The sequence below is a fragment of the Macaca fascicularis genome, chromosome 10, assembly GCF_037993035.2.
Source record: "Macaca fascicularis isolate 582-1 chromosome 10, T2T-MFA8v1.1".
In the NCBI taxonomy this organism is placed as follows: domain Eukaryota; kingdom Metazoa; phylum Chordata; class Mammalia; order Primates; family Cercopithecidae; genus Macaca; species Macaca fascicularis.
This window is the reverse complement of record NC_088384.1, coordinates 91,162,209-91,183,985: the sequence shown is the minus strand read 5'-3', so window position 1 is coordinate 91,183,985 and position 21,777 is coordinate 91,162,209. Positions and strand designations below refer to the sequence as shown.

General features: G+C 45.5%; 1 protein-coding gene and 1 non-coding gene across 16 annotated transcripts in view; both read left to right on the top strand.

Moving 5' to 3' along the window:
- EDEM2 (ER degradation enhancing alpha-mannosidase like protein 2) overlaps positions 1-21,200 on the top strand; it is a 33,208-nt gene extending 12,008 nt beyond the window's left edge. For 5 of the 15 annotated variants that reach the window (XM_074005160.1, XM_074005159.1, XM_074005158.1 and 2 more), the window contains 5 exons: positions 4,523-4,664; positions 9,817-9,941; positions 12,190-12,334; positions 17,847-17,968; positions 20,633-21,200. In XM_074005160.1, coding sequence (XP_073861261.1) covers positions 4,649-4,664; positions 9,817-9,941; positions 12,190-12,334; positions 17,847-17,968; positions 20,633-21,133 — 909 coding nt within the window. In that variant the 5' untranslated portion in view covers positions 4,523-4,648 and the 3' untranslated portion in view covers positions 21,134-21,200. Of the gene's footprint in view, positions 1-1,325; positions 1,538-4,522; positions 4,665-9,816; positions 9,942-12,189; positions 12,335-13,499; positions 13,644-17,846; positions 17,969-20,396; positions 20,468-20,632 lie in introns of those variants that run through there. The other 10 variants (XM_015457616.3, XM_005568810.4, XM_074005151.1 and 7 more) reach the window with 5 other exon arrangements.
- On the top strand, positions 19,354-19,425 carry LOC123567352 (small nucleolar RNA SNORD56). Its single transcript, XR_006690267.2, has one exon. It is a non-coding gene; the product is annotated as a small nucleolar RNA SNORD56 (small nucleolar RNA).
- Positions 21,201-21,777: the final 577 nt, after the last annotated feature.

Sequence of the window (21,777 nt, the reverse complement as noted above, 5' to 3'; positions counted from 1 at the left end):
GGAAACTCTGTCTAGCTGCTCCTCCTTTATTATTTAATTATTTTTGGCCATTGGTCATTTTATTAAAAAAGGTCAAGAAACAGGATTTTGTCACTCCCCTTCTTTTTAATACGGCCTGACTTTTCTGAAATATTCCTTAGAGCCCTTCCTGGTTGTGACTTGCTGTCCCGCTAGTGTCTGCCAGATAGCAAGTTTCTTGTCTGTGGCAGACAGAGTTGCTAGACCCTGTGGTTCTTGGAAGTGTCGACACCTTTGTTCACAGATTGGTGACGCACAGGCTGCTCTGGAGTTGTTTGACCTTTAGGCCCGGAGAGGAAATCTCTGCCTCTGGCTGGTTGTCTAGTTCTCGTCTTGAATCAGAAGACACTTGGGTGGGGCGGGCAGAGAACTGGACTGGGGCTAGGGGTGGGCATAGGGCAGGTGTTCCCATCCCAGCTCTGTTTGACACTCTTCTGTGTGGCCTTTGGCTGAATCACTTCTTCACAGGCATGGTTTTCCCTACCTATAAATCCAGGGTCATGCTATATCAGTGGTTTAGTGGTTTATATCCTATTTTGCTTCCTTTTAAAAATTATTTAGCCCCTGTACTTTTTATTTAAAGCAGAGATCTTTATTTAAAGTCTATGAATGGCTTTATTTATTATTATTATTTTGAGACAGGGTCTCGTCTTGTCACCCAGGCTGGAGTGCAGTGGTACAATCTCAGCTCACTGCAGCCCCCGCCTCCTGGGTTCAAACAATTCTTGTGCCTCAGCCTCCCAAATAGCCGGAATTACAGACGTGCACCACCACACTTGTCTAATTTTTGTATTTTTAGTAGAGACAGGGTTTCACCATGTTGGCCAGGCTGGTCTGGAACTCCTGGCCTCAAGTGATCTGCCTGCCTTGGCCTCCCAAAGTGCTGGGATTATAGGCGTGAGCCAAAAGTCTATGAATGGCTTTGAATGGGGCTTACTCTTTTCATTGTGCCACAAGCCCCACCACTTTCTGTGGCTTAACCCCTGCCTGCATTACAATAAGTTACCTGCCTGGACTTTGAAGGCATAGTGTAAAATAAATAAAAATAGCTAAAGTGAGTGTGTGTGGAGCACCCTCATCACGAGCAGGAACCCAAGGGTTGTGCAGAGCAGTGTTTGACAGCATCTGGCCTGGGTGGCTGCTCAGGGCCCTCCAGTTACGACATTTATCCTTCTCTGGCTCAGACTCTAGCAGGACACCCAGGAGAAAGAGGAAAGTGCTGGCTAAGGTCCCAGGCTTTGGGTGTGTATCAGAACTATCCCTATCCCCCTGCTCCTGTCCGGGGTCATAATTTTTCAATTGTTCAGCCTTTCAGACCCCCACTGGCATGCCATATGGAACGGTGAACTTACTTCATGGCGTGAACCCAGGAGAGACCCCTGTCACCTGTACGGCAGGGATTGGGACCTTCATTGTTGAATTTGCCACCCTGAGCAGCCTCACTGGTGACCCGGTGTTTGAAGATGTGGCCAGAGTGGCTTTGATGCGCCTCTGGGAGAGCCGGTCAGATATCGGGCTGGTAGGTTCGCTGCTGCCCTTCCTGTTTGAGTCAAAGTTGCCACCTTGGCCCCAGCTTATGAGGCCCAGGGCTCTGAGCAATAAGTTGCAATCAAGCCAAGGAAAACTTAGGGTGACCTTAGGAGTGGTCCAGGATTTGGGCTCAGGACACCAAAAACAGACCAACCCTCCAATTCAAGTTTGGCTTGGAGTGGGGAGGAGAGTGGGAAAGCACATTTTTCTGGCGGGCAGCAGGGGCTGCATTAAGCTTTGACCACTTGAGATTCTCTGATTTCTAGAAAGAGGGTTGTATATTTCATGCACCTGACTCACGTGGTGACTTCAGCTCATCAGCTCGTCCGGCCTTCATTTTTAGTGTCTGTCTGTATTTGCTGTGTTTTTTAGGACACCAGTTCTGGGAGATACTGAATGACTGTTGCGTGACAAAATGAGTCCTGGCCAGTTAAGTTAGGGGAATATTACACATAATATCCCCCCCTTTTTTGGAGAGTCAGAATGCTCTTGAGCAGAATAAAAGTCCTCTAGTAAAGAAATCTGTTCAACTTTGCTTAACTTAACATTTCCCAAACTTATTTAACACCAGAGCTTCCCTTTATCTTCCGGTACTATTAACCCATGGAAATTGAACACACTTTGGACCAGATGATCTCTAAGGTCAGTTTCAGCTTCTAACGGGAATAATCCAGTAAGATTAACAGTAATTGAGCCAAAGCCATCCAGGACATACCACTGGATTTAGTCAGAACTGGATTCAAGCCCTGGCCTTGCTACATCGAAACTGTGTGACTCTGAGCAAGTCACTCAACCTCTCTTGTCCTCAGTTACTTCGTCAGTAATGTTAATATGTTAATACCAACTTTGCTGAGTCATTCTGACATAGGAAGACTGCATTCAGGTCTAGGCACATTTTATGCAGAGTCTGGTGCTAATTCAGCTTGAAAAGTAAAGCTTGTGTGAGGACTCCTTGAAAATCCCTTAAGAAGGTGCCCCCTTAAGGCTGGGCACGGTGGCTCATGCCTGTAATCCCAGCACTTGGGGAGGTCAAGGCAGGCGGATCACTTGAGGTCAGGAGTTCGAGAGCAGCCTGACCAACATGGAGAAACCCAATTGCTACTAAAAAAATACAAAATTAGCCGGGTGTGGTGGTGCATGCCTATAATCCCAGCTACTTGGGAAGTGGAGGCAGGAGAATTGCTTGAACCCAGGAGGCAGAGGTTGCGATGAGCCGAGATCACGCCATTGCCTTCCAGCCTGGGCAACAAGAGCAAAACTCCGTCTCAAAAAAAAAAAAAAGGTGCCCCCCTGGAGACCTGTAGTGAATTCCTTAGTCCATCTCAGGCAGGTTTTGCTCCAGCAATGGGACCGTAGTAGACTGTGTTAGTGCTGTGCCCATATCCTCTCAACTCTTACCATTTCCATGCACACTGGCCAGTCTTCCAACTGCCATCACCTGCGCCTCTTTGCCTAGGGGTCTCCTCTGGTGCCTGGAGCCACTCTGCTTGCCTTTGGCTGAGGGTACTAGGATTTAATGCTACCCGTGAGTAGCTCTCAAGCCAGTAACTGATACCGATGGGAGTTGGTGGATAAACATTCCAGTTCCCTGCCCCTTTGGTGGGATCACTCCGAAGCTCGAGCTCTGCACTGAATTCCTGAGCTCCCCAGCAGGATTGAACTCCAGTTCCCATGGTGGAAACTTGCCTGATGGCTACCCCTTAAATGCCGCATCCCTTGTCCTGCCTCACTTTACTCCTCCTCTACTGGTGTTTACAGGGACTCGCCTTCCAAATCAACTACTTTCGATCAGAATGAGGTTGTGCCTCTGGGGGAACCCAAACTAACACAGAACAGTTAGCTATTTCTTTGAGTACCAAATGAAGTTACCAGCTTCCATGAGGGTCTAAGCTGTATGAAAAATACATATCTGTGACCGGGCGTGGTGGCTCACACCTGTAATCCCAACACCTTGGGAGGCTGAGGCAGGCGGATCACCTGTGGTCGGGAGTTTGAGACCAGCCTGACCAACATAGAGAAACCCTGTCTCTCCTAAAAATACAAAAAATAAAATAAATAAAATGAAACAGAAAAATGCATATCTTTGTTTATTTTTTTGAGACAGAGTCTCCCCCTGTCGCCCAGGCTGGAGTGCAGTGGCGCGATCTCAGCTCACTGCAACCTCCCCCTCCTGGATTCAAGTGATTCTTGTGCCTCTGCCTGCTGAGTAGCTGGGATTACAGGCGCACACCACCATGCCTGGCTAATTTTTGTGTTTTTAGTAGAGACGGGGTTTTACCATGTTGGCCAAGTTGGTCTCGGACTTCTGACCTCAAGTGATTCGCCCACCTCAGCCTCCCAAAGTGCTGGGATTATAGGCTTGAGCCACCGCGCCTGGCCAGCCAGCATTGGCAATTTTTAACAGTCTCTACAGAGACTGAACAATTAAAAAAAAAAAAAAAAAGTCAAAGGATATAAAAAAAGGTACTCAGTGACATTGGTGAAGTCCCCTTTTGCCCCTATCTCCAGCTATCGGTTTCTCTCCTTAGAACCACTCTGTCAGCTTCCTGGTGAATGTTCTTCTTGAGTTAATTTATGGAAATATGTAAAGCATGCCTGTGTCTTCAGATACTGGAATCACATGCTGAGTGCTGAGAAATCGGACAGATTGTGGGAACAGCAAATTCTCATCTCCCATCTCACACTCACTCTAGGCAGGATATAAACACTCCAAATCATTTTTCTTTTTCATTTTTTGCTCAATGTGTGTAATTAAGTCTTCATAAATGTACATGAGATGCATCTCTACTATGCGGATGTACAGGAAGGCTGGCCATGATCCAGCCTTGCCCTTCCCTCTCACGGTCTGTGTGTCTCCCAAGAAGCACTGGGGCGCCTACCTTGCATCTTCCTGGGTAGTCAGGGTTGGGGGTGAGTAGATCCTTCTTTGGCCATCAGCCTTCCCCTTGGGACCATGTGTCTTTCTCTCTCTCAGGTCGGCAACCACATTGATGTGCTCACTGGCAAGTGGGTGGCCCAGGACGCAGGCATCGGGGCTGGCGTGGACTCCTACTTTGAGTACTTGGTGAAAGGAGCCATCCTGCTTCAGGATAAGAAGCTCATGGCCATGTTCCTAGGTAAAAAGGGCAGAGTAAGGGAGCTTTTCCCCTGATTTTTCTTGTTGATGTGTGATTTATTTAAAAACATTTTTTTTTTTTTTTTTTTGAGACAGAGTCTTGCTGTGTCTCCCAGGCTGGAGTGCAGTGGCACAATCTAGGCTCACTGCAACCTCTGCCTCCCAGGTTCAAGTGATTCTTGTGCCTCAGCCTCCTGAGTAGCTGGGACTACAGGCGCACACCATCACACCCAGCTAATTTTTGAATTTTTATAGAAATGGTATTTCACTGTGTTGGCCAGGCTGGTCTTAAACTCCAGACCTCAGGTGATCTGCCTGCCTTGGCCTCCCAAACTGCTGGGATTACAGGTGTGAGCCACCATGCCCAGCCTGAGTGCCTGCAGAATCAGTTCTGAATTCAGAGTCACTGTGGACTTACACTGCCCACTTCATGCCCACTACACCACTTCATGCCTTCTTGCAAAAGCCAACTGAAGCATGCTGCATTCTGTGTATATAGCCCTGTATTTCTTATCTCCTGGCCATTGTACATGGCGTCTTCTTTGCCTAGAATGTCTTTTTTCCTGTCTTCCTGTGTCCAAATTCTTTTCACCCTTCAAAGCCTAACTTAAATGTCACCTTGCCCAGGAAGTAGCTTGATCCTTCTTCAAAATTTAGGACCTTTAGCATCTGTTTTGCAGTTAGCTCTTATCAACAGTTACAGCTCTACTAATTGAATGCAGAATCCGTGCCTTATTCATCTTGTTTCTTACAGTGCTTTACATGTGGTAGGTAATAGATTAATGCCTGTTGAATAAATACATCTTACCCTCCAGGCCCTTAGACACTAGCAATATTAAGGAATTGTTGAGCACCTAATTACCATTACTATTATAGCTACAGTAGTCCCCTGTTATCCACAGCTTTGATTTCCATGGTTTCAGTTATCCACGGTCAACTACAGTCTGAAAATAGGTGAGTACAGTCAGATAAGGTATTTTGAGGCTGAGTGCAGTGGCTCATGCCTGTAATCCCAGTGCTTTGGAAGTGAGGATTGCTTGAGGCCAGGAGTTTGAGACCAGCCTGGGCAATATAACAAGACCCCCTCTCTTAAAAAAAAAAAAAAAAAAAAAAAGATATTTTGAGACACCAAATTTACATAATTTCTTTTTTTTCTGTCTCTTACCAAAGAGACAAATTCACATAACATCTATACAATATATTGTTATCATTGTTCTGTTTTATTAGTTATTGTTAATCTCTTCTCATGCCTAATTTATAAATTAAACTTTTTCGGCTGGGCACAGTGGCTCATGTCTTTAATCCCAGCGCTTTGGGAGGCTGAGGCAAGAGAATTGCTTGACCCCAGAAGATCAAGATCAGCCTGGGCAACGTGGTGAGACCTTGTCTTTACAAAAAATTTTAAAAAATTAGCTGGACATGGTGGTGCGTGCCTGTAGTCCCAGCTACTTGGGAGACTGAAGTGAAGGATTGCTTGACCCTGGGAGGTTGACGGTGCAGTGAGCCATGATCATACCACTGCACTTCAGCCTGGGTGACAGACTAAGACTCTGTCTCAAAAGTAAAAATTTTTAAAAATTTAATGAAGTAAGCTTTCTCATAGATGTGTATGTATAGGAAAACAGTAGTCACGCGTTGCTTAATGACAGGGATATATTCTGAGAATTGCATCGTTAGGTGATTTCATCATTTTGCAAACATCATAGGGTGTACTTAAGCAAACCTAGATGGTGTAGCCAACTACACACCTAGTCTATATGGTGTAGCCTATTACTCGTAGTCTACAAACCTGTACAGTATGTTACTCTCCTGAATACTATAGACAATTGTAATAGAATGGTAAGTATTTATGTATCTAAACATAGAAAAAGTGCAGTACAAATACAGTATAAAAGATAAAAAATGGTACATCTGTATAGGGCACTTAACCATGAATGAAGTTTATAGGACAGGAAGTTGCTCTGGTTGAGTCGGTGAGTGGTGAGTGAACGTCAAGGTCTAGGACATTACACTGTTGTAAACTTTATAAATACTGTACACTTAGGCTACACTAAATTTATTTAATTTTTTTTTTCTTTCTCCAATGATAAATTCTTTTTTTTTTTTTTTTTTTGAGATGGAGTCTCGCTCTGTTGCCCAGGCTGGAGTGCAGTGGCATGATCTTGGTTTACTGCAACCTCTGCTTCCCCAGTTCAGGTGATTCTCCTGCCTCAGCCTGCTGAGTAGCTGGGATTACAGGCACCCACCCCCACGCCTGCCTAATTTTTGTTTTTCCTTTTAGAGACAGAGTCTCACTGTGTTGCCCAGGCTGGAGTGCAGTCCTGCGATCTCGGTTCACTGCAACCTCCGCCTCCTGGGTTCTAGCAATTCTCCTGCCTCAGCCTCCCGAGTAGCTAGGATTACAAGTGCACGCTGCCACGCCCAGCTAATTTTTTGTATTTTAGTAGAGACGGGGTTTCACCGTGTTGCCGAGGCTGGTCTTGAACTCCTGAGCTCAGGCAGTCCACCCGCCTCAGCCTCCCAAAGTGCTAGGATTACAGTCATGAGCCATGGTGCCTGGCCTAATTTTTGTATTTTTAGTAGAGACGGATGGGGTTTCACCATGTTGGCCAGGCTGGTCACGAACTGCTGACCTCAAGTGATCACCTGCCTCGGCCTCCCAATGTGCTGGGATTACAAGCGTGAGCCACCATGCCTGTCCTCCAATAATACATTAACATTAGATTACTGTAACTTTTTTACTTTGTAAACTTCAAATTTTTTAAAAACTTTGACTCATTTGTAATAACGCTTAGCTTAAAACACATTGTACAGCTATACAAAAATATTTTCTTTATATCCTTATTCTCTAAGCTTTTTTCTATTTCTACTTTTTTATTTTGTTTTTACCTTTTATACTTTTTTGTTAAAAACTAAGCTACAAGCACACATTAGCCTAGGCCAACACAGGGTCAGGATCATCAATATCACTGTCTTGCATTTCCCCATGTTATCCTGCTAGAAGGTCTTCAGGGGCAGTAACACTCACAGAGCTGTTATCTCAGATGATGACAATGCCTTCTGGAATTCCTCGAAGGACCTGCCTGAAGCTGTTTCACAGTTGACTTTTTTTTTTTTTTTTTTTTGAGACGAAGTTTCGCTTCTGTTGCCAATGCTGTAGTGTAATGGTGCTATCTCGGCTCACTGCAACCTCCACCTCCCAGGTTCAATTCTCCTGTGATTCTCCTGTCTCGGCCTCCTGAGCAGCTGGGATTACAGGGGCCTACCACTACTCTTGGCTAATTTTTGGTATTTTTAGTAGAGATGGGGTTTCACCATGTTGGCCAGGCTGGTCTCAAACTCCTGACCTCAGGTGATCCACTTGCCTCGGCCTCCCAAAGTGTTGGGATTACAGGCGTGAACCACCACACCCGGCTGACCTTTTTTATCTAAGTGGAAGGAGTACTCTAATGATAATAGTATAGTAGATACATAAGTGAGTAAATATTTATTATCAAATATCATGTACTGTACATAATTGTATGTGTTATACTTTTATGACTGGCAGCACAGTAGGTTTGTTTACACCAATATCACCACAAACAAGTGAGTAATGCATTACATTATAAAATTACAACAGCTGTGATATCTTTAGGCTGTGGTGATTTTTCACCTCTGTTATAATCTTATAGGACCACCACCATCTCTACAGTTCAGTGTTGACCGACATGTTGTTATATGGCACATGACTGTATATAGAGTTTATATAGTACTAGCCATGGTTTCAGACATCCACTAAGGGTCTTAGAACATATTCTCCTCAAATAAGGGGGGACTACTCTACTCATTTTTTCAACAAATATTTATTGAATACCATGGATGTGCCAAGCATTGTGCCAAGCTCTGAACATGGACTGTTTCATATAATCCTTACAACTCCTGTTTGAGATTATCTTATTTATTTGCATGTATATTTGATACTTTGTTCATTCAGAAAATATTTATTGCTCATTGTACTAGTGTGGGGGATTCTGCAGTAAACAAAACAAAGTGCCAGGCCTCATGGATTTACAATCTAGGGGAGAGATATAAGGGATAAATTCAAGTTCCCACTAGAATGTAAGTTCTCCAGGGCTGGATTTTGTCTTGTTTACAAACTCATCGGTGCCTGGTACCTGGTAGGTGCTCAGCGAATGTTTGTTGTGTCAATAAATGATTGAAAAGTCTCACAGATACTTAACATTACTGTTTTAGTCCATTTTCATGCTGCTGATAAAGACATACTCGAGACTGGGTAATTTATAAAGAAAAAGAGGTTTAATTGACTCACAGTTCCACATGGCTGAGGGGGCCTCACAATCATGGCGGAAGGTGAAAGGCACATCTTACATGGCGGCAGGCAAGAGAGAATGAGAGCCAAGTGAAAGGGGAAACCCCTTATAAAACCATCAGATCTTGTGAGACTTATTCACTACCATGAGAAAAGTATGGAGGAAACGGTCCCCATGATTCAGTTATCTCCCACAAGGTCCCTTCCACAACACATGAGAAATATGGGAGCTACAATTCGAGATGAGATTTAGGTGGGGACACAGCCAAACCATATCAATTACTCCCCCCTCGCTTTTTTCTTTTTAAGATGGAGTTTCACTCTTGTTGCCCAGGCTGGAGTGCAATGGCGTGATCTCGGTTCATGGCAACCTCCGCCTCCCAGGTTCAAACAATTCTCCTGCCTTAGCCTCCCAAGTAGCTGAGATGACAGGCATGCACCACCACACCCTGCTAATTGTGTATTTTTAGTAGAGACAGGGTTTCTCCATGTTGGTCAGGCTGATATTGAACTCCCGACCTCAGGTGATCTGCCTGCCTCGGCCTCCTGAAATGCTGGGATTATAGGTTTGAACCACCGTGCCTGGCCTCCTCATTTTATAGATCATAAGGCTGAGACTTAAAAGGGAAAAATCCACCCCAGGTCATGGTTAGCAATGTGGTAGAGCTGGAGCTGGAATTTGAGCTGGAAGTTTGACTCCAGAATCCATGCTCTTTTCTAGCCTGCTTGTCTCATTGCATCCTGGTGCTCTTTCCAAAGTGTAAGTCCTTACTTCGGTTGTCCAGGCCTGCCTTTTGTCTCCCTAATCACTCATATGTCCATTATCCCATCTCTCCCATTGCAGAGTATAACAAAGCCATCCGGAACTACACCCGCTTCGATGACTGGTACCTTTGGGTGCAGATGTACAAGGGGACTGTGTCCATGCCAGTCTTCCAGTCCTTGGAGGCCTACTGGCCTGGTCTTCAGGTAGGAATGATCAAAGAATGTGATGATCTTTCTATGGGTCTGGCAAAGCAAGCTCATTCTGATGTATAAGTCAAATAAGGTACTTTGTTAGTTACTTGAGTACTTTTTTTTGGAGGGACAGGTTGAGGATGGAAGAGAGACCTAGAGTGAATTAGATAGATTTAGAGTTCTGCCAAAGTAAGTGTCAGGAACTGAGCTTCCAGTTTGCCATGGAACGTTGTGGTACTTAAAGTCGACAGTGCGTTTCCAGTCTGGGCAGGAATGGCCATTGGCAACAGCTGTTTCTCCACTGGGCGTTTCTGTCCAATCTCATTCTTGACAGTGGGCCTGAGGAAGGGCAGGAAGCAGCTCATGCCACTCTGCCATCTCGTTATTTTCTCATTACATGGTCTGGTAGAGTTGCAGCCGGAAGGATCTTAGAGCTTATCTAATCTGCCCCACTTTGCTGTTCCAAAATAGTGCATGTACCAAAATGTTTTTATAATCTACGTTTTTAAAAGTTTTAAGAAAAAGTAGTCCCACCTGGGCAACATAATGAGACCTCATCTGTACAAAAAATAAAAAATTAGCCGAGCGTGGTGGCACATGCCTGTAGTCCCAGCTACTCAGGAGACTACAGTGGAAGGATTGCTTGAACCGCGAAGATCAAGTCTGCAGTGAGCCATAATCATGTCACTGCAGCCTGGGTGACAGAGTGAGACCCTGTCTCAAAAAAAAAAATAAATAAATAACCACCAGGTTTCTATCCAGAATAACCAGGTAGACATTGTGTCATTTACCAAGAAGGGAAAAAGGCCAGAGTAAGGAGGCAACTTTGTGGGAATGTAAAGGAACCAAGAATTTTTTTTAGGAAATGACAAGTTTGTTCTGTCCACGAGACATCCAGTGGAGACGTCAAGGTCAGCTGCTTCCCTGTGAGATTACATTAGTAGTAATGGCTACTTAGCAATAGCAGGTAAAATTATAAATGCATATATCCTTTGACCCAGTGATCCTAATTCTGAAAATATATCTTATACATAACACTTTACATCTGTTTGATGTGACATATGCAGAATTATTTATTGCCACATTAGTTGTTGGAACCAATTCAAATAAAAATATCTGAAAACCAAATTTCTGTATCTAAAAATATGGAGATAATTAATATCCCTATTAATAAGGAACCAAAGGCTATTTTTTAGTGTGGGGAAAATAACGTATACTCATGCATGTAGAAACTCTGGAAGATTATACAAGAAATCTGTAATGGTTATCTGAAGCCAGGCAGGATGGGTCGTGGTTGTAATCTCAGCACTTTGGGAGGCTGAGGTAGGAGGATCACTTGAGCCCAGGAGTTTGAGATCAGCCTGGGCAACAAAATGAGACCCCCATCTCTACATAAAATAAGAAAATTAGCCAGGAATTGTGGTGTGCACCTGTGGTCCCAACTACATGGGAGACTGAGGTGAGAGGATCTCTTTTTTTTTTTTTTTTTTTTTTTGACGGAGTCTTTCTCAGTCGCCTAGGCTGGAATGCAGTGGCGCAATCTCAGCTCACTGCAAGTGCCGCCTCCCAGGGTTCACACTATTCTCCTGCCTCAGCCTCCCGAGTAGCTGGGACTACAGGCGCCCGCCACCATGCCCAGCTAATTTTTTTGTATTTTTAGTAGAGATGGGGTTTCACCGCGTTAGTCAGGATGATCTCGATCTCCTGACCTCATGATCCACCCGCCTCGGACTCCCGAAGTGCTGGGATTACAGGCGTGAGCCACTACCCCCAGCCGAGGTGAGAGGATCTCTTGAGCCCAGGAGGTGAAGGCTGTAATGAACCATGATTGTGCCACTGCACTCCGACCTAGGTGACAGAGCAAGACCCTGTCTCAAAAACAAAAACAAAAATGGTTATCTTTTGGGGGTGTGGTGGTGGGAGTGAGACTTAGCACAAACTTTTCTCTATTCTTAGACTTTTGAACTGGCTGGCTGAATTCCAAAACTGTTAGTAGCTGACAATGACTCAGAAGATTTAGGGACTTAACATACAATCTCTGTTCCTTCCAACAATGTATGAGATAGATGGTGTATGTTATGTCTTATAGATGAGGCTCAGAGGAGTCCAGTGCCTGGCTCAGCACCACACTGAGTAACTGGCAGACTCAGGGATTGATTCATGGCCTTTTTGGCCCCACAGATTTTACTTTGTCTTTTCTTAAGGTCTGTAGGGTTTTATGCCTGCTGTCTACCTGCCTAACAGCCACTTTCTCCCACAGAGCCTCATTGGAGACATTGACAATGCCATGAGGACCTTCCTCAACTACTACACCGTATGGAAGCAGTTTGGGGGGCTCCCGGAATTCTACAACATTCCTCAGGGATACACAGTGGAGAAGCGAGAGGGCTACCCACTTCGGCCAGGTGAGCAGCCTCTCTGGCTTGTCATCTGCCCGCAGGCTCTGGTTCCTGAAACCCCAAATCCCCTCTACAAGGCTCCATGCTTCACAACTGCCCACAAGTTCATTTTTTTCCATCTGTTCCTTCCAGTGACTCTGGGTGGTTTTCTTCCTGGGAGTTAATTATCCCCATGTTTTCAGATACGGAAACTGAGGCCTAGTGGGATGAAATGGCTCGCCTCTGGTTCTTAAGTGTAGGAGCCAGGCCTGGAACCCAGGACTCCTAACTAAATTGCAAGCTCTTTCTTTTTTATTTTTATTTTTTTGAGATGGAGTTTTGCTCTTGTTGCCCCGGCTGGAGTACAATGGCGTGATCTTGGCTCACTGCAACCTCTGCCTCCTGGGTTCAAGCGATTCTCCTGCCTCAGCCTCCTTGAGTAGCTGGGATTACAGGCATGAGCCACCACGCCCAGCTCATTTTGTATTTTTAGTAAAGACGGAGTTTCACCATGTTGGTCAGGCTGGTCTTGAACTCCCAACCTTAAGTGATCCACCCACGTTGGCCTCCCAAAGTGCTGGGATTACAGACATGAGCCACCGCGACTGGCCCAGTATGCTCTTTCAAATCAGGAAATGAGTGAGAAGGAAAAGGCCAAGGTTGACTCCTTTTGAGCTCCTGCCATCAGGAGTTCAGAAGTGTAGACAAACTTCCTAAGTCCATGGGTCAGATAAATTATGCTTACGTGTATGGAATGTTAGAACTGTGGCACAGACCTTAGGAATTACCTAGTCTCTTCCACCTCCCCATTTGCAGCTCAGAATCAAGCAAAGGACTATATTTGAGACATTCTCTTACATTCCTTTCTAGCCCTGGTGTCCTCTGATTCACTTCAGGGAAGCTGAAAATTGTGAGGAGGGGAAGAAAAAGGGGGACAAAGGAAGGAAGCTTAGTCAGCACGCATAGTCATCCCCCACCCCAAAATAGGCCATGAGCCCATTGTCTTAGACACTTCCCACTTTCCCACCTGAATTGCCTTTCAGCCATGGGACAGGCCTTCCTAGTGGCTTCTGCTTATGCTGCCTTCTTCTACCTCATTTCCTTCCTCTTCTAACTCAAATGATTATGTGGGAGGTGTAGAGGGTTCCAGGAGAGGGAATAAAGAGCTAATTAGTCACTTTTGACTCCTTAGAGGCCACTGTTACTGATGTTTCCCGTGCATTCGTTCTCATGGCATGTTTTTAAAACAAGAAACTCAGCCGGGCGTGGTGGCTCACGCCTGTAATCCCAGCACTTTGGAAGGCCAAGGCAGGTGGATCACCTAAAGTCAGGAGTTTGAGACCAGTCTGGCCAACATGATGAAACCCCATCTCAACTAAAAATACAAAATTATCCGGGCATGGTGGCGCGCACCTGTAATCTCAGCTACTTGGGAGACTGAGACAGTAGAATCACTTGAACCCAGGAGGTGGAAGTTGCGGTGAGCCAAGATCATGCCATTGCACTCCAGCCTGGGCAAAAAAGAGCAAAACTCTATCTCAAAATAAATAAATAAATAAATAATAAAAATAAGCTCTGAGAAGGTATCATATCTAGTGTTTGTTACCAACAGATAAAGATCAGGGTTTGGGACTAAATGTAAGACATAGGCTTGCACAATCTTAGGGTTAGAGGGAACTTGAGAGTTGTTCTAATTGGAATCTTCCTAATATGGTCCTGTCAAATAGTTATCTAGTTTTTGCTTAGTTTCCACGAGTGACAAGTGACAAGAAGCTTGCTACTTAACAGCAGCAACCTGTTCCATTTGCAGGACAGGCCGGCAGGAATGCATTCATGGAAAGTAAGACACTACTGGCCAGATGCAATGGCTCGTGCCTGTAATCCCAGCACTCTGGGAAGATAAGGCAGGAGGATCACTTAAGCCCAGGGGTTCAAGATCAGCGTGGGCAACATAGTGAGACCTTGTCGCTATGAGAAATAAGAATAAATTAGCCAAGAGTGGTGGTGCATGCCTGTAGTCCCATCCCAGCTACCTGGGGGGCTCAGGTGGGAGGATCACTTGAGCCCAGGAGGTCATAACTGCAGTGAGCCATGATTGCGCCACTGCAATCCAGCCTGGGTGATGGAGTGAGACCCTATCTCAAAAACAAAAACAAAAACATAAGGCACCACTGTCAGGAATCCAGGAGTGCCTTAATCCAGTCATCCCTCCTACCCCAAAACAATGACAAGTAGGAGATAAGGATTACTCTTTCACTAGATTTGCCACATCCCTATACTCTCATATATGTCTCTGATCAGCAGTGTTGGAGCACAGAGCCTATCCTAAAGGCCTCTGCAGGTTTTTACCTCCCTGTAAGTCCAAATCTGAACTTTGGGCTGTCACCTTCCTCTAGAGCAGGGATCCCCAACCCCCAGGCTATGGACCGGTATGAGTACGTGGCCTGTTAGAAACCAGGCCACACAGCAGGTGAGTGGCATGTGAGCAAGCGAAGCTTCATCTGTATTTACAGCCGCTCCTCATCGCTCACACTGCTGCCTGAGCTCCGCCTCCTGTCAGATCCGTGGCAGCATTAGATGCTCGTAGGACCACGAACCCTATTGTGAACTGCGTATGTGAGGGATCTAGGTTGTGTGCTCCTTATGAGAAGCTGATGCCTGATGATCTCTCACTATCTCCCATGACCCCCAGATGGGGCTGTCTAGTTGCAGGAAAACAAGCTCAGGGCTCCCACTGATTCTACATTATGGTGGATTGTGTAATTATTTCATTATATATTACAATGTAATAATAATATAAATAAAGTACACAATAAATGTAATGTGCATGAATTATCCCAAAACCATTCCCTACAACCCCAGTTCATGGAAAAATTGTCTTCCACGAAACTGGTCCCTGATGCCAAAATAGTTGGGGACCACTGCTCGACAGAGCTGGCCAGATGCACAGGAAAGTAAAGCAATAACTAACATGCTTAGGAGGCCCACATGTGAGGAGAGAAGCGCAATGGCTGGTCATGAGGGCACTGGCCCCACCAGCTGCTAGAAACAGAAGAGGGCTGGGTGCGGTGGCTCACGCCTGTAATCCCAGCACTTTGGGAGGCCGAGGCAGGTGGATCAACTGAGGTCGAGAGTTCGAGACCAGCCTCACCAATATGACGAAACCCCGTTTCTACTAAAAATACAAAAATTAGCTGGACGTGGTGGCACGTGCCTGTAGTCCCAGCTACTCAGGAGGCTGAGACAGGAGAATTGCTTGAACCTGGGAGGCAGAGGTTGCAGTGAGCCAAGATCGTGCCATTGCACTCTAGCCTGGGTAACAGCAAAACTCGCTCTCAAAATAAAGAAGAAGAAGAAGCACAAAAAAGAAGCAGAAGAGGAGGCCTCCCATGAGAGCACTGTCTTTTCTGCCTTTGAACACACAGAATGTGTTCATCTGGTAGTGAGTGTACCTTAGTCTGTGCCTTAGAATATGAGCAATTAGATTAGCAATTGTCTAGAGGCCTGTGAGGAGAGAAGAGGAGGAGGAAGTAAGAGAGAAATGGGGAGACAGGCAGAGACCTTTTCTCTAAAATAAGAACTAGAGGCTGGGCGCAGTGACTCACGCCTGTTATCTCAACACTTCAGGAAGCCAAGGCGGGCGGATGACTTGAGGTCAGGAGTTTGAGACCAGCCTGGCCAACATGGCGAAACCTTGTCTCCACTAAAAATACAAAAATGAGTCAGGCCTGGTGGTGCATGCCTGTAATCCCAGCAACTCGGGAGGTTGAGGCATGAGAATCCCTTGAACCCAGGAGGCGGAGTTGCAGTGAGCGGAGATCACGCCATGGCACTCCAGCCTGGGTGACAGAGCAAGACTCTGTCTCAAAAAATAATTAATTAAATAAAATAAGAACTAGAATTTGTAGCAATAAGCCAAAAGGGAGAGAAGCACTGATCAAGCCCAGGTGGAAACAGGACAGGAGAAGGTCGGGGAGATGATGGGATAGAAAGGGGACAGGGATTCTTCTCTCTCTTAGAAAAGATGGATGAAGTAGAAAACCATATTGAGCTGAGGCCACCCTTGAAGTCAACTCTACAACAGTTCTTCAGGTATTTGAAAGCAATAAACACATTTTTTTTATATTTCCTTTTCTCTAGAATAAATATTCTCATCTAGACCCACTCCTGTTGGCTAATATTCATCTTAAGATAGAGCTCGTGTCTTAACATCAAATTCCACTTGTGGCATAGAATTGGGCAAGACAAAACATCACTTTCTTCCGGGCACAGTGAACTGATGACCATATCTTTGTTAGAATGATGGTTTGGTGGTTTATTTTATTTTTTTTATTTTTATTTTTTTAGATAAGGTCTCACTCTTGTCACCCAGGCGGGAATGCTGCAGTGGCTTAATCATGGCTCACTGCAGCCTCAAACTCCTGGGCTCAAGTGATCCTCCTGCCTCAGCCTCCTGAGTAGCTAGGACTACAGGTGCATGCCACACCCAGCTAATTATTTTTATCTTTTGTAGAGACAAGATCTCACTATGTTGCCCAGGCTGGTCTCAAACTCCTGGGCTCAAACTATCCTCTTACCTTGGATTCCCAAAGCACTGGGATTACAGGCATGAGCTACCATGCCTGGTCTGCTCTTGGATATCTCACCCTTTTCTTTTGACCTATCCTATCTCAGAAAGAGCCTTATGATGCCAGGCTCTTACTCTTTTCTTTTCTTTTCTTTTCTTTTTTTTTTTTGACATGGAGTCTTGCTCTGTTGCCCAGGCTGGAGTGCAGTGGTGCGATCTCGGCTCACTGCAACCTCCGCCTCCCAGGTTCACACCATTCTCCTGCCTCAGCCTCCCGAGTAGCTGGGATCACAGGTGCCTGCCACCATGCCCGGCTAATTTTTTGTATTTTTAGTAGAGACGGAGTTTCACCGTGTTAGCCAGGATGGTCTCAATCTCCTGACCTTGTGATCCCCCTGCCTCGGCCTCCCAAAGTGCTGGGATTACAGGCGTGAGCCACTGCACCCGACCCCTTACTCTTCTTTTGCATTTTAGAATTAGGTTAGACTCTGAGTGACAGGAAAAAAATAGTAGCTTAATTAGGATAGAAATTTATTTCTCTCTCACGTTCTGGGCTTATATGGCTCGCCATGGTGTCCTTAATCCTACCTAGCTGTTAGAATAGTTGTTAGTGTTGGCAGCCAGGCAGCCTGTGCTTAGCTAAAGTTAGGAATCCTGCTACTAAGGAGGAAGTGGGGAACAGATATTGGTAAATAGGCAACAATCTCCGCCACCTTCTCTACCCCAGAACCTGGCCACCTTTCTCTTCTTGGGGTGGGAGTCACTGGTCAGCCTTAATGCTGGTCTCCACTGAGCTTCAAGCTTTGGGTATACTGGCTCTGAAACTCAGCGTTGGATGAGGTATCCTGTGTTCCTACTAGTTGGGGCCTCATGGACAAGATATGGAGGGGAGTAGTCCCTCACTGCCCTAAGAGGCCCCAGGCCATCTCTGTGCAGCCACTGAGTGAGGAGGGTCTGCTTTGGACTTTGCAGAACTTATTGAAAGCGCAATGTACCTCTACCGTGCCACGGGGGATCCCACCCTTCTAGAACTCGGAAGAGATGCTGTGGAATCCATTGAAAAAATCAGCAAGGTGGAGTGCGGATTTGCAACAGTAAGTGTTTCCATGGCCCCAAGACTGGGAAGAGTCTCCTCTTGCTGCTAAAAAGCCTCTTTAAGGGTAGAGCTTTGGGAGTTCTGACATATCAGCACTAGAAGAGAGCTTGGAGATATACATAATGCTCGTATTTTACAGATGGCAAGACCAAAGAACAGAGAAGCTTAAGTGCCTTGCCAAAGATCTCACAGCTAGTAGAGGAAGAGCTAGGATTAGTTCCTTGGGATCTTGACCCAGGCCCTTGGCATTCCTCCCACAGCAGAGATCCTTGATCTGTTTGAGTAGGTGACATTGAAAAGGTGAGTTTAGCAAAAAGTTTTGTGAGACACTAAAATAGATTTTAAGGGGAATCCAGAGTCCCATAGCCCTATATTCAAACCTGGGACTCCTTAACAAAGCAGTCCTACTTAGTCTCGCAGATATTTATTGAATGTCTTTCACATGCCAGGCACTCTCTAGGCCCAAGGGTTATAGCAGAGGCCCTGCTCTCATGGAGCTTACATTTTAATGAGAAAAAACCATGAGTATATATCGGGTAGACAGAAGGCCAGTGTGGCTGGAGTGGAGCAAGCAAGGAGAAATGTGGGAAGAGATAAGGTCCCAGAGGTAGGCAGGGGCTAGATCACATAGGCCTTTGTGTAAGCCACAGGAAAGAGTTTGGATTTTTTTTCTACTTGGAATGTGAAGCCTTGGTAGGATTTACAGCAGAGTAGTGACATGATCTGATTTGTACTTTAGAAAGATCGCTCTGGCTGCTCTGTGGAGAATAGATTGAAAGGGTCAAAGGTGAGAGCCATCTCACATCCATACGGGACCCAGGCAGGCAAGATATAAATACAGATGTAGAAGAAAATAGTCTAGAAGAAAATTCTCCGAAAAGCCTGCAGAGTTGGTGTTGGGGTATGGAATTCAAAACAACAACAAAACACTTATTTTGCAAAATTTTGTAATGTGATTATATTCTCTAAGTAAAATGTAGATATGTGTAGGGGAAGAGAGAAGACCTACATGTGGAAGGGAAAAAATAAACCCCTGATATGATTTGGCTTCTAATATTCTGTATTATGTGAAAAACCAAAATGATAAGCCCACTGGGGCATTCCTAGGAATGCTGGGCTCCTTTCCATAAACATGAAGCGCTTTGGAGGTCTTCCATGGTGAATGATGGGAACAGGCATCTGACCTTTGTCAAACAGGGCAAGGAAATAATAGTCTTGATGCATCAAGACCATATTTGAGTCATTTTTTTAAATGTAAGAGTCCACTGAGAATGTTTTGTTTAGAAGTATTACTAATTCTGAGAAGCTAAAATAAATATTTGTAGCAAGTAATCTTAGTCATCCATGCCTGAAAACTCAGTTGAAATTCTCTAAGACTCCTTACTAAAACAATGTCAATAGTTTTCATCAACAGCAGTTGAACCTAATAAGTTTCGATACTTTGGGTCTGAGTGGAGGAAAAAAGACCCCTACTTGCTTACAAAAACTTGGTAATTGGCCAGGCGCAGCGGCTCAGGCCTGTAATCCCAGCGCTTTCAGAGGCCGAGGCGGGTGGATCACAAGGTCAGGAGTTCAAGACCAACCTGGCCAACATGGTGAAACCGCGTCTCTACTAAAAATACAAAAAAAAAAATTAACCGGGTGTGGTGACTTGTGTTTGTAGTCCCAGCTACTCTGGAGGCTGAGACAGGAGAATTGCTTGAACCCGGGGGGCGGATGTTACAGTGAGCTGAGACTGTGTCATTGCACTCCAGCCTGGGCGACAGAGTGAAACTCCATCTGAAAAAAAATAAAAAAATTTAAAAACTTGGTAATCATCTGAGTGCCCTTCCAGGGAGGATTAGCTAGGTAAATGGTGATCCATTTTCACGATGGAGTACTATGCCATCATTAAAAGAGACGATTAGCTCTATGTTTGTAGTCACAAAAAGGTGGGATAAAGGGGATAGGAGATTGTCATGTCATAGAGGAAGGTTAGCGGAGACATTTCTGGTGAGGAAGCATTTGAGCAGAGACCTGAAGGAAGGGAGGGAACAAGCTATGGGGAAAACTGGAGGCAGAGTGCTCCAGGCCGAAAGAACCACAGATGCAAAGAGCCCGAGGCAGGAGGGTGCTGTGCTAGCTCAGGATAGAAAGTCAGCAGCTGGAGCTCTTAGAGTGGTAAGAGGTGAGGGCAGGGAGGGAGCAGGGGCCAGGTCATGACTTCCATTTTTATCCTGCATGAAATGGAGGGTTCACAGAAAGTTTTGAGTAGAGAATTGACGGGAAGATTTATGCTATACATATACTGTAGGGGCTGGGCGTGTGTCTCACGCCTGTCATCCTGGTACTTTGGGAGGCCAAGGTAGGAGGAGTTGCTTGAACCCAGGGATTTGAGACCAGCCTGGGCAACATGGTGTGAGACTCTGTCCCTATTTTTAAGATAGTGTGTATATATAAACTACGGAGCTAAGGATGGAGGCTGGAAGCCCATTTGGAAGCTGATGTGACAATCCAGGTGAGATGACGGTGGCTTGGGAAAGAGTGAAATTCTGAAAAGTTCACTGATCTGCTCCCAGGCCCTCAGCTGCTTTGTGGCAGAACAGGAGTTCTTAAGGAATTGCCTGACCCTCACTATCAAATTGTGATGGTATTCCACTTGCTTCCTTCTCCCACGTGTCAGATCAAAGATCTGCGAGACCACAAGCTGGACAACCGCATGGAGTCATTCTTCCTGGCCGAGACTGTGAAATACCTCTACCTCCTGTTTGACCCAACCAACTTCATCCACAATAATGGCTCCACCTTTGACACAGTGATCACCCCCTATGGGGAGTGCATCCTGGGGGCTGGGGGATACATCTTCAACACAGAAGCTCACCCCATCGACCCTGCCGCCCTGCACTGCTGCCAGAGGCTGAAGGAAGAGCAGTGGGAGGTGGAGGACTTGATGAGGGAATTCTACTCTCTCAAACGCAACAGGTCGAAATTTCAGAAAAAGACTATGAGTTCGGGGCCGTGGGAACCCCCAACAAGGCCAGGAACACTCCTCTCACCTGAAAACCATGACCAGGCAAGGGAGAGGAAGCCTGCCAAACAGAAGGTCCCACTTCTCAGCTGCCCCAGTCAGCCCTTCACCTCCAAGTTGGCATTACTGGGACAGGTTTTCCTTGACTCCTCATAACCACTGGATAATTTTTTTATTTTTATTTTTTTGAGACTAAACTATAATAAAATGCTTTTGGGTATCATGTTTTGGTTATCACGTTTTACATATTGGGCTATTTCATGAGATTCATTCAAAGAAAAGATTGGTGGCTATGGGCAATTGTGAACCTAGTTAATTTTCTCACGCAGCTGGAGAAGAGGCTAAATGCAATTAGCTGGCTCCAAAGATCCCAGGGGTTGATGGTTGAATCTCCCTTCCTTTTCTGGTGTCTTTGCGGAGTGTTGTCATAAATGTATTTCTTTGTTAGTTCTTGCTCCAACATGTGCTTCTTACTTTTTTTTTTTTTTTTTTTTTTTTTTTTTTTTTGAGACAGAGACTCGCTCTGTCGCCCAGGCTGGAGTGCAGTGGTGTGATCTTGGCTCACTGCAACCTCCACCTCCCAGGTTTAAGCGATTCTCCAGCCTCAGCCTGCCGAGTAACTGGGGCTACAGGTATGCGCCACTGCATCTGGCTAAATTTTTTTTTTTTTAATTTTTAGTAGAGATGGGGTTTCACCATGTTGGCCGGGCTGGTCTCGAACTCCTGACCTCAGGTGATCCACCGGCCTCAGCCTCCCAAAGTGCTGGGATTATGAGCGTGAGCCACCGTGCCCGGCTGCT